This window comes from Acanthopagrus latus, chromosome 3, assembly GCF_904848185.1.
Source record: "Acanthopagrus latus isolate v.2019 chromosome 3, fAcaLat1.1, whole genome shotgun sequence".
Taxonomy (NCBI): Eukaryota; Metazoa; Chordata; class Actinopteri; order Spariformes; family Sparidae; genus Acanthopagrus; species Acanthopagrus latus.
The window spans coordinates 1,775,847-1,788,844 of record NC_051041.1 but is presented as its reverse complement, the minus strand read 5'-3'; the positions used below and the strand labels follow the sequence as shown (position 1 = coordinate 1,788,844).

General features: G+C 41.9%; 2 protein-coding genes across 3 annotated transcripts in view; both read right to left on the bottom strand.

The window, feature by feature from the left end:
- Positions 1-1,559, bottom strand: part of LOC119016472 (venom phosphodiesterase 1) — a 33,410-nt gene extending 31,851 nt beyond the window's left edge. Inside the window, exons 1-2 of the mRNA XM_037092289.1 lie at positions 1,404-1,559; positions 60-129 (exon numbers count right to left, since the gene is read on the bottom strand). Of these exons, the coding sequence (XP_036948184.1) occupies positions 60-129; positions 1,404-1,442 (109 nt within the window). The 5' untranslated portion in view covers positions 1,443-1,559. The remainder of the gene's footprint in view (positions 1-59; positions 130-1,403) is intronic.
- Positions 1,560-4,782: 3,223 nt separating this feature from the next.
- The window catches only part of LOC119017197 (ectonucleotide pyrophosphatase/phosphodiesterase family member 2), a 29,811-nt gene continuing 21,595 nt past the window's right edge, over positions 4,783-12,998 (bottom strand). For both annotated transcript variants that reach the window (XM_037093701.1, XM_037093702.1), the window contains one exon: positions 4,783-5,435. In XM_037093701.1, coding sequence (XP_036949596.1) covers positions 5,265-5,435 — 171 coding nt within the window. In that variant the 3' untranslated portion in view covers positions 4,783-5,264. The remainder of the gene's footprint in view (positions 5,436-12,998) is intronic.

Here is a 12,998-nt window from a genome sequence, read left to right as displayed (position 1 = left end):
GAGTCTGACCGAGGAGGTGAAAGCACGTTCATGCGTCTCAGTGTGTGTTTGCGTCTCACCTTTCTTCAGTCCGAGACCGAGTCCAAGACCGAGGACGACGGTCACGATCGACACTGCCAAGGCTCCGATCTGTGGAGAGACGCGAACACGTGGTTACCTGACAGGACGAGACAGGTTTGATGCCAAACAACAACCAAAGTGATGCAAAGGTCAAACTGTTAACAAGAGGAGGAGTTTATTGAACGACAGCCAAAGTAGTAATTATAAGACACAGCAACGTTCTCATTCGATCGGTCCGTAACATTCCTGTTCTGTTCCAACACGTCACCGCTGCACTTCACTTCACTTCACTTCATAACCGACACACGGAAACTCGTCCGATGCTCTGACAGTGTCACGAAGTTTAAACTCAGTCCGCGGCTAATGAAACCGTACGACTCTCTGAATATTTGATTTGAAGATGTAATTATTTTCAGCTGCTTGTTGAGCACTTGAGAACAATCGTTTGAATAAACATTCTGAACATTTTACCAGATCTCAGTTCAGATTACGCTATAAATGCCCCGAGTTATTGACCCGTCCAGAAACTTGATTTCAATACAATAACAGTGTCTGTGACGAGATTGTTTTTGCCTCAGTAAAATTAATTGCTGAGATAAGTGCCTGGCAATAAATCTGTATTCACTATTTCCAGCAGAAACAAAGAGAGGCAGATTGTTTTCACATCTGGGAACAAATGAACTCATCTGCACCTGATGACGATCCTGCATCAGAGTCAGAGAGACAATCAAACTGTGACGGCAAAGATTAACCGTCAGAGGTGGGAACAGTTCTGCAGAACTGTTTCACAGATGACAAAGTTACGGTCAGTATTAAAGGTGAAACCTGATGTTAAAATGGGATTTTTTCCGTTGGATTTTGGATTATTGCAGGAAAATAATCTCTGTGAGGAAAAACATGAGTTCATGAGACAATCAAGTTTCCTTCAGCAACCAAATGTTCACAAAAAAAACGTGTTTATAGTTTTTTGTGTGTAAATGAAGTTACCCAAAGGAAAAAGCTCTTTAACTACATTAAACCTCCTACAGCAAATTCTATACATACTTTACTCTACATTGATCATTGTGTTCGAGCAGTTAGTAACTAGAAATCGGCCTGTGAAGACGGACTAGTGACACTTAATGTCCCCGACGACCTCTGAACTCTCGTTAACACACGTTAGCGACCGTTTGTTTGTTGGCATTTGAAGCTGAACAGACACAATCACTCTTCCAGGAGGTTTGACTCCCGTTTGAACCCACGACACCACAGCTGCATGTGACATCTGATATCTGTACGAGCGCAGAGGTTGAAAACCTGTAAACAGTAAAAAAAAACAAGGATTCAGAACTAAAGATACTCACGATGAACTTCTTCTTCCGCGACTCCTTCCCCAAACCCATGGTGGCTCCTGACGTGGCAGTCGAACGCTCTCAGACAGAAATACAGACGCACAGAGAGAAACACTTTCCTGTATCTGAGGATCAGAGACACATCGCAGCAGTGACCTCTGGACTGAAGTTACTGAAGGTAAGTGACTGATTACCAGACTGCGAAGATAAGCTCACGTTTCAGTGTTTTCCATCTGTCAAACCAGCAGATGACGATACGTTTGACACCTTTCTGACTCCAGATTTCACCTGATACGTGCGAGATGAAAAGGGTAAGTGTGGAGAATGATTAGCTAACGACCAGGAGACGACACCAACAGATGGTGTGACGCGCTCTGATTGCTGTGGTTCATCAATAACAGATTATAACTTGGACATATTTATTGGTTTATTAGAGAGTCATCCAGATTAATCACAGATATTGCAGCCAGTAATGGATTATTAATGATGTCGAAATGATGATTGCTTCCAGTAAACAGGCGCTCGCGGAACTTTACAGGCAACTTTGTTGACCTGAACATACTGTTAGCTTGGTAACTAGCCAACAAGCTAATTCAGCTAAGACGCTAATGTTAAAGTCAACGTGCAGCTCTTGACTCGCAGCCTGATCGGCCCTCAGCCACAAAACATTTTCATCCAGCGATTTACTAGACCCAGCCAATCGTGTCGTGGGCCCTTCAGGACATGTCTGTAAGATAAATTAATCTCACAGTTCATTATGTGCAATCTTGTGCATTTAAATGTGTTTTGGTGGTAAGCCATGCGGTTTGTTTTTCCAGGACGTTTTAGTCAATTCTACAGAAATCGCATATGTTTCTCTGTGGTCTGGCTGTCATTTGTAAATGAATAGCACATCAAGAAGAGTCTGCATGTGATCAAACATTTTCAGTTATTTAAGTGCTTTTCTGAGAGTATAAAATTCCCCTGAAGCTTGGCAGAAATGTGGTGGATGATCTAAATCATCCAGGAGATTTAAACAGCAGCTTCCACATGGATCCAGTTGTTTAGGATGCAGATGTGGCGACCGGCCTCTTTTCCAAACTTCCCCCTAAAATTTCTGTTTTTATTCCTCATTTGTCCACCTTTAACAGTGAAGCACATAACAGTACCAGCGATAGAACGTCCAGCCGAACCAAACTAATTTACTTGCACAACCCTGAGTTGTCGAGCGATGAACGAATGAACCCTTAAACCTTTTGTATTCTGTTAGAAGTGGAATACTACAGAATCTGTGTCTGATTCTCAACTGCAGGGTCATCGTAAGTACCAAGAGCTGCATAATAAATTGGTTTTCCCAACTTGGATTCTTGGTGAATGCGAGATTAAAGCCTTTGGTCATGATGTGCTGGTAAACATTACACAACCTCAATGATATCACAGAACCACACACAGAACAAGAGCACGCAAAGTCTGAGCATTGTTTGAAAATGTCCGTCTACACTTCTTCAGTGTCGCTGTTCTATCGTGCAGCTGATGTCACGTGGAAATATACAGAGCACAAAGGCATGAAGTCTGTTGGACCTGAGAACCACAAACATCTAGATGAAACGTAGCGAACTGAAGCTGAGCTCATGAAAACACATCATTGCTAATTGGAAGCGGGTGAGATTCGTTTTCGCGGCAGACAATAGACATTTGATTGAACGTGGCAGTAAGGTTGAGCAACCGCAGGCCCTCTGCAGATGTTGAATATACACAGATCCATCAGCACTCCAGTCATTTGCAGAAGTAATAATCATTCAACTGAGTGGAGCGACGTTCGTGATGTTTTTTTCCATTTGACCGGTTCTGACTGACTTCTTGTGAATGCAGGGTTAGTGCATCATTAGAAGGTGACTAAAGAGACGAGGTGACAAACTGAAAATTAAACTTGGATTGTTGGACGGCTGATCAACCTGTCGGACATTTGGACTTTTAGTTGCAAAGACGCATAAACCTGCAGGTTTTGCAGAACATAGTTGGATATCAACTATAATGTTCATTATAATCATTTACAGTATGTTTGCCATCGATTTCACCTCCAGCTGCTGTGTGAAACTGGACAGACTGATGTCGTAAAACCCCTGTGGAACGTTTTAAACCAAAAGTATGCTGACCATTTCTTTTTAAATCAAAAATCAGTGTTGTCACCGCCGTTATAAAAGCATCAGTCATCTAGTTCCACCTTATTACTCTGGTTTAACACTGCAACACTGGGTGCTGCTGCTATTCGATGTAATAAATAAGGATGGATGATCAGCTGAGACAAAGAGAGGAAAGAGAGATGAGACGTGAAAACAGACACAATATTCGCAGCTGTGTTGGTGTAATGTGGCCTCGACCCTTTAATGAAACTTACTGGTGAGTTCAGTTTGTACCAAATAATCCCACCGACTAATGTAAACCATCAGCAGGCTCTGACAAACAAGAGGGAGCTGATGGAGCAGCACTTCATCAAGAAAACTCTTTTCACTCTAAGTGAAACAATCAAATCTTTTGGTCAACCACAGAAAAAGAAACATCATGTTTATGTGGAAATCATTCTTAGTAGTCATGCAAGGAGGTGAACCACAGAAAAGGGGCTCAGTTTAGTTTTTCTTGCGTGTTTAATGCCAAAAACATTTGAAGGTCTCTGGGAACTTTCTGGCCATGACGTACACGTGAGGACTGGTTTGACATTTTGGGAAAGTAAACCAACAAGCTTCAGAGGTGCTGAGAGACGGATTCTGTGTGTTCTCAGCTCAGTCTCCAGGATCAAATGTCTGCAGGTAGTGATTCTGCAAACCACACATAGATCCGAGGTCGACACCTGTACCAAACGTGTCATTTCAGGTTCACCTTTAAATGTGTATTAGCTGAGTTTCATATCAGGAGGCAGAGGGGACGAAAGTGGAGTTGTTAGAAGCCAAAAAGTTTGGTGAGCAGCGACCGCAGTTTGATATTTCCAGCCATCAAAAGTGGATTTCTTTTTGGGGACCATCTATTCTTCAGGAGATTTAAAGTTGCAACACAAAGAAGTTTCCTGTTTATGCCAATCTGTGGTTTTGCAGGAAGATTACTTAGCTAACCATGATTCCACTGACTGGGTTGGTTTCAAGTCAAACGGCTGCTCAGCATCAGTTGCATCAATCTTCTCATCTAACTTTCAGGAAAGAGAATGAGTACATTTCCCAAAATCGTCAGACTACTACTTCACAGAACCACTCCTGCGGTTTTGGACATTTTAGCTAATTACCTGTAAATGCTTCACATTACTGCAGACTCATTAGAAAATCATGCTGCAGACCTTCAGGCGGAGTCAAACTGAGTTCAGTGGACCTCCAGATGTAACCTCACAATGAAATTAAAGTGTTGACAAAAAAATAACAGAGACTGTGATCAGTGATTTTTTTTTATGTTTAAGATAATACACCATCAAAAAATGTTTAAATTCTATAGCATGCAATGGATGGTCAGTAGGAATACAAAGTATACACTGTTGACAGTTAAGAGGCTACAACAACGATATGGTCCATGATGTTGGCAGGAGGATGTACGGATGGATTTATATGTGTAGTCCCACATCCTGCATCATTCCTGTGCTAGCTTTCTCTTTCCCACATTTGTTGAATATCATTAAATGTCCCTGTTGTAATCTTCTAAACAACTACTTGCCAAACCATTCTTTTAATCTTCTCAATCCCCCCCCCAAAAAAAAAAAAAAAAAAAAAAATGTGTCCCCCCTTTCCAAGCTCTTCTCGGTCAGTTCCTCAGGAGTGGAACAACGATGCGTCGGCTGTCCAGCGAGCATGCGGTGAAAATGCAGAACTTCTACAAAGGGCTACATCCTGTATGTGTGTGTCTGTCTCTGTGCGTCTAGTCATCACTCTCGAAGGTGTGCAGGTAGGTTTTTAGGCTCAGGGTGCTGGTGTAGGTGAGGTTGGTAGACCGGTACAGGTCCAGGCCCGTCAGGATCTCCACGTCTCGGACTCGGGCCGTATGGAGCTTCAGCAGGTCTTCGACCCACTGTGACTCTTCCTCTGCATTCTGAAGGCACACAGACAGAAAGTCGTTATCATCATCACCTCGTTCATTAAAGTTAGTGTTTGATTTATGTTTTTTGTCATGTCTTCATGCAGCAATGAACAGGATGAAATGTAGGACTGAAGATAATGAAGTAGCAAGTAATTGACACTCTTTATAAGTTTTTTTTGCTTAGTGAGTCAAAACAAGGAGGAGACTGGTGCATGTGGAGCAGGCAGGGAGGAGCTGAGACCTTCTTATTAACAATTAAAGAAAACAACTTGACTTAACTGAAGGCAACGGGTCAGTTCGTCTGCAGAATGCAGGATTGCACAACAACACATGACTCACACACTGTTTAACTTTGGCAAAATAAAGGAATGAACTTGTTTCTTAATACCAGACTTTTTTTGTATACCTTGGAATATTGATGCGCACAGATTTACAATGTGGGTAATGGAAACTTTCAGAGGCACCGACGAAACAGAGAGGGCATTATGTAATCATCTGGCAACAAATGATGTTTCATGTTACCAGGTAAATTAAACAAAGCTCCCAGGTGTGATTCAGGATTTGTAAACTGTGGAAACAGATTTCTAAACCTCGTGGATTTGGCTCTCTTCTCTGATCTCCTGATCAGCTGGAGGCATCTTGGATACAAGCAGCCCAGCACAACTGCTGACAGTCCTAATCTTTCTACATGGAAGTTGCCTTTGTGTGTCTGCAGTGTAATGTGGTGGACGCACACACTGACGCATTGATTATGGAAATCTCCCAACTCCTTCGCAAGACCTCCAGTTTTTGGAATTCCTACAGTAACTTCATTTTCACAATAACACAAAGTGAAGCTCAGGATTCTGGGAATGTTGTAAGTTCTGCAGCTATTGGACAAAGTGAAGTGTTGATCTAACTGTGGCTCTGGATTAAATCAGAATAGGATCCAAATCATCTTAATTGGGAAGAACTTTGCACAATCTCTACAAATCTCTGAGGCGTTAAATGAAACTGTTAAAGGATGTGAAGTCATCTAGAGGGCACAGATTACAATATGACTGCAGACTGTTGATTGAACTCGACAGAGATTTCTAACACTTTATTGACCTCTGTGGCGTCTTGAAGCGTTCTTGTTACCAGATTCAGACTAAACTGGCAGCGTGAGAGCTCCCCGAAATGCAACAAACTATTTCCTCTGATCATTGCTTGGAAACAGGACACTGGCAGAGTGGAAGGCGCCGTGTGTGTGTGTGTGTGTGTGTGTGTGTGTGTGTGTGTGTGGTGCACTTGAGACTGTTTTACTGTGAATTACACTGATGCACAGGAATGGCTCAATTCTAAGCCGCCCTGCTCTTTGGCAACGGACAGCTGCATTTCCAATTAACAACTGATGATACTGGATTGAGCAATTGTATATGCTGATGAGTCACTGATCGCTGAATTTCTTTGGTAAAACATAGAATTTCCAATAGAAGAAACAAGATACATGCTGGTGCAAGATGAAGGTTTGAAACTTGGTTGGGTTTTAACTCCAGATTTACTCAGAATCCTCTGCAGATCCAGTCAAAGACCAAACAGCTGTGTGCTTCTAATGAACGCAACACTCAGTCAGTCTCACTGAATCGAGCTCTGGCAAGGTTAGAAAGACACAGAAGTCATCCAAAATGTTGAACTGTTCCTTCACAGTGGGAACCTGTTTTTTTAAAACCATGCACATCCTCTGTTACCACATCGACAATTATTAGTCAGTTTGCAAGCAGACAGATTTCTCTGCGTGCTGCTCAAGGGTTTGGGCGGACTGAAAACAAAATAAAACAAGATAAACTGCTTTCTGCTAACAGTCCAGATCATCCAGTACATTACGCTAAACCATGCTTCATGGGAATGGACCGTGCTTGGCTGCTTCCTCTACATGGTTACAGCCTACAGCACAGATTGTTTTTTCACTGCTGTGGTTCAGTTTGAGTTTTTTCTTTTCTTTTGTTGCAGCATTTTGCCCCTGCCCCGTCTCACGGCTTCACCACACAGGGAAGAATCATTCTGCATTGTTTCCTGGGAAGTAAAAGTCAAATTGATATCATATAAGATGGCGTTTCTGTTGCAGTGTTCCTGCTTTGGTTTTCAAAATCCTCCGTATTGTTGACATCTCAAGGTTGGCAAGTGTGTGTAGGCATGCGATAGCCAGAACAGAGCCAAACCGCAATGTTTTTATAAACTTAAGGTAGATGAAGAGCTTGGAAACCGACCAAACTAAAACCAAAAATGGACATCCTGCTCTGCCTCCTCAGCCACAGCCCCGTGGCTAATAACATTGAAACTGAAAAAACATTGCATGTGTGCTGCAATACGACTCTAATATTAAGATTGAATGTTAGCCCTGAAATATGATCCAACTATCACAGATCGTTCCCAGACTTCAGATCAGTGTTGATGTGCTTTTTTTTCCCCAAAAAACCTTTTCTTAATGTACTTTCAGCATGAGCTCTACAATTGAACTGTCCCAACATCACAAAGCTCCCATCAAGGATCTGAAGGCACTATCTTTTATGGTTAAATGGTTTTGTAATGCACGCAGCTGTCACATGCTGTTTACCCTTCAGTGGAGGAAGAAACGGCACTTCAAACAGTCTTTATAGCTCTTACATTTGTGTTATATCCCAAGACTTTAATTTGCTGGTGACATTAATCTAAACATGTACTCGTTGTTAACCAAGATGGAGATTTATCTCCACCAATCAGGAACACGGAGCAGGAAAACTCAAAACAACTCCGGGGAAAAACCCACTCATGCATGTTCTTCTTATTACCTCGCAGTCATCCAAAGTTACAACAATACACACGAAGAAGACATTTAATCACCGCCGTTATTTTTGTTTTCCATCCGTCAGAACTGCAGTGACTTGGCCTCGTTAGCAATGAGTTATTCCTGAAAAGACAGACCAGATCCATCATGTCTAATGCATCTGCTGCACATAATCCTGACCTCACTTCAATTAGAGGTAGATTTCTCTGGAATGAAAGTGACCTCAGCATAAAAATCATGTGAAGTCGATGCCCAGTAGAACATCTAGTTTCTCATCTGTAATACAAGAAGTAATCATGCACATAAACACCTTCAGTCAGGCCGTAGACAAACAAAAACCTGGTCTGAAGTCAATTGCAGTGTTTCTTATAGTGTTATTGTTATTTTGAAGGTGCATTAAGATGCATCTACACTACAAAAGCAGGTTCAAAACACACGTGCGATTAGAGAGGCTGCGTTCAGTCATTTTAAACATTTGATCTGTGAGCTTTTACTGTAAATGGGACCAAAAGATACAAAATTATCATCATTTTGTGCTGAAGAAGTCTTGAAACTAGCAACTGAGGCACACATTTCTTTTGGAAACCAATTCAATCACCCTCTGTATACAGTCAGTGGTGGCTCCCCCATTTTATGTGTATCTTGCTCAGATATTATCCAATTATATCATCATTTTGGACATTCAACAGCGTGTTTTCTTCAGTATTTTTAAGATAACATCCTTAACACAGCTGCATTTTTTAGGTTGTGTACAGCTTTGGTATGCAGAACAAAAAGTCGGGCTTGGAAGATAAGGAAACTACAAAGGGGACAGGAGAAAAAAAAGGCTTAATTCTGCTGGTGGAAAATCTGATACAACCTCAATGTCTGTGTCATGTTGTGTTGACACTGGCCCACAAGCCACAGGTGTAATCAGATCAGACCCACAACCTGTTTTCCTGTGCAACCCCCTGCTTCGAACATAGCCAGTCATGCTGCTGAAAGCACCTTACCACCCACTGATGAAGTATTTTCCATGATGACAAAGTCCCTCTTAAGAAAATGTGGCGTTGCGTGAGATATGCTACAGTAAAAAATACAAACAACTGGGCCTAAAGGTCAGCATGAAGAAACAAACACCAACACACAAACTCACTGTGTCACATTTCTCAACAAAGTCTTCCATCAGCGCTTCCAGCAAGGTGACGACGCCAGTGAGCTCAGGCTAAAATGTAAATTCATCGAACAAATTATTCACATTTTTAAAAGATAAATAAGACTTTGCTACAATGTCTTTGCCTTTACTTATCTTAAAAGGACCTTTATGACGACATGTGCCTGTTTTTTTTGTTTTTTGTTTAATGGTGAAAGAAACAGCAAGCAAGCAAGATGATGAAGAGTGAGCTCTCTGCGAGTCAGAAAATGTTTTTAACATTAATGCTTTAATTGTTTTGTAGGTCGGCTGTTAGTCATCCGATGTTGCAGGAGGATGACGCCGTCTGTGAACTTTGAAAGGTAAAATACCAACCACAAGTGTTCTTCCAGCACATGTGGCTTCATCATGTCTGTGAGCCACCGTGAACTTTAATGAAGCTCTTGATTAAAACAGCTCGAGGCTCCACGAGCAGTCACATGCCCACACACACCTGCACAGATGAGACACGTGGAACAGTTTTGTTGTGATTTCCGGGGAGTGTCAGGTTCAGTTTTTTGCTTCCGGTTTCAGCTGAGCTGCTGCGCTCGCGACCGTCCAGCTGTGCACAGCTGCAAGTGAAAGCAGCAGCGGTTCTAACGCCGTCGTTCAGGACGTCAGTGTTCAACAGACGTTGTGTCTCTCTCCCTCTAGCTCATGACAGCCCTCAGTGTTATCACTGTCAGATGATTTTCACTTGACAACGTTTAATATTGTTTAATGGTGCATCTGTTTCACACTCATTGCTGTGTGCACCCCGTGATTTAACTTTCCAGGTGCACGAACACCATCTGAGTCACACTGCTGCATATTTTCAAGGACACCCGAAGACATTTCAGCCAGTCGTTTCTTAAGAAGACCAGCGGATTTTCTCATCCATAAGTGCGACACCCAAGCAGAACATAAGTAGGCGTTGAACAATAATATCCTTCATGAAGGTTAACAAACTGGGGAGGTTTCTCCCTTTAACACTTAATCCCACAAATTTTAACACACACCGTGAGAAGACAACGACTTCTCCACACACGCTGACTTTGACATTTTCTTAACAGGCCAACAGTTGAGTAATAACATCATATTCCAGAGAGCAACACCAACTCACTCTGCAGCAAAATACTGCTGAGCTGCATTTTATGACATGTCGAAGATGTCAGACGACTCATCATGACTCACATCGTGAGTGACTCACAGCCGACAAATGAAAGTTAAATGAAAGTGATATTTAACAAAATGCCAACTGTCAAGACTGTTTGTGTTTCATTACTGCTGTTTTCAGGGAAGCCCTGCGATCAACGGCCCAACCGTCTGGGATTTGTCTTTAACGCTGTTTGCCTTTTTGAATCAGTGTGTCATCAGGAGATGTGCTGAGTGTATCTGAGTGCAGAGCTGTTAAAATGCTGAGCACACGCGTACATTTAAGGTCGTGACTCGTAAATGTTTTGAATGAACGCGTGGACACTGAGGATTAACGTCTCAGATTCACCTTAAGTGCACAGGCAGGTTCGGAGAAATCCCCAGCAGTTACGCTTGTTTAGAGAGGAATGTGGATGAATGTGGCCTCACTAGCTTTCACTTCCTCGTGATAGAGCGATGCAACTTACAGCTGCTTCCCTTCCTGGAAGCTCCTCACCAGAACCCTTCTGCAGAACCGTGTGCCGGTGGAGTGGCCTGGAGGTCAGATAGTGCCGAGCTGTCGATGACTAACACTCAACTGCTTTGTGCAATATAGGAATGAGAAGTGAGACTAATAAATATAGATGGAGAGATTAGTCGGAAGATGATCTGCAAAACATGTTGACAGACAGTTTACTAAATGAATAATGTTTTAAACCAAATTACTTATCGACTCAAATATAAATATGTGCTGCTCTAATAACATATATTTATATATTTCACAGACATGAAGACATTAAAGGAACAGTTCACCCAAGTATCATGATTAATTAGTTATCTCTCGTGCTGAAGGCCGACGCTCAGACACTTCTCACAGGCATAAATAACGTATTTTTAAATCCATTTTAAACAACCAAGCAAATAGTTAGCAATCACGTCTGAAGACACTTCCTGTGGTCCAGGTTAGGATGTTTCTCTGTTTCAGAGGAGTCAAATTATTGACCTGCATCAAGCAAAGAAAACAACTAAAGAGATGCTGAATCTACTGCAACAGAACTGTCCAACACATCACTGAAACCTGGAGGGAGAGTTTGGTGAAATCAGACGGTAAAGAATCAACGCAGAGCTTCAATAATCTGGGGAGCATAATCTCTGGAGAGAGGTCACGTGGTCTGATGAGAGTTCTGATCTGAGGCTGATTCAGTTGGTCAGGTTTAGGTCTAATGAGGTCAGCTGACTTCCTGAATAAACTGACGATTTGCTGCTTTCGCTTCTTTTACACATTTTGATTTTAATTTCTCAAATATTTCGTGTTTTAGCAACCACATTTTTTGTTTTTATCAACATACACAGACCTGTTTTATTTCAAGAGATTTCATAACGTTCAGCTTGAACACACTCTCGACACATCAACGTAAACTGTTGACATCTGTCGGCTGTGTTGCTGATTTGTATTGTGACTCTTGCCTCTGTGTAACTACTGGTGGTGGGATTTCATGTCATGATGTTGTTTCCTGACAAGAATCAACTTGTAGTACCAGCATTCTCACGCTCACAGCACCAGCTCACCAGGAGACATCTTTCAACTCCCCCACACATTAGCTGAGGAGATTTTTATCTGCATAGTATCAGTTATTTTCTACACAGATAGTGTGATTAAGAGATGCAAAATGATTTGGAAAGTCTCTCCCCCTCCTGATGCTCTCCATATTTCTGACATAACACATGTGTGGTGGAAATTTTTCTCAACAAAATAGTTCAAAATTCATCAACCCATAATGAAAAGGAATTTTTCCATCACACATGTTTAGTCAAGAGAAAACAATCAAAATGAACTTTTGAACTTGAGTCGAATAAACAAACTTGACCTCAGGAAAGAATAAAGACGTTCTTCTGTGCAACGTTTGCAAACTTTTCTTTCTTCACTAATCTATCAGGTGTCGCAGCTGAAAAGGCCGACGAGTCGACTTCACACAATGTTCTGTGTTTTGTAAATTTATCCTAAAGTTTTTTATGCAATAAGATGAAACTGAAACCACAGCGGTCAGTTAAATGCTGTTCAGCTTTCTACATCATTCAGCGTCTCACAAGCTCAGACGAGGAGTTCCTCTTAAACAGAATCAAAGACGTTAAAATCAGTGACCGGACCTGATTCTTCTCTCACTGCAGCAAGAAGGCTGCCAAGCCAGAGACCACTGTTCAAGACTACGTTTCATCCATCAGCATGAAACCACTGGACACTTTCCTGCCGTGTTTGTGGTGCCAGAACTAAGACTTTTTTTAGACAAAGCATGAATTTTTCCTGATCTTTGCCACATGTTTTTTTCAGCCCTGTGTTTTCTATGACTAAACATCTGCAGGTACTGGATCTGCTCTGCTGCTCCGGTTCACACATAACTGATCAGAACTGAATTGTTCCGTTTGTCGTATTATCAGGAACCCAGCTTTGTTTTAATCTGAACGGAGGCAGACGCGACTGCTCCCACGCTGAACTTCATGACCTTGG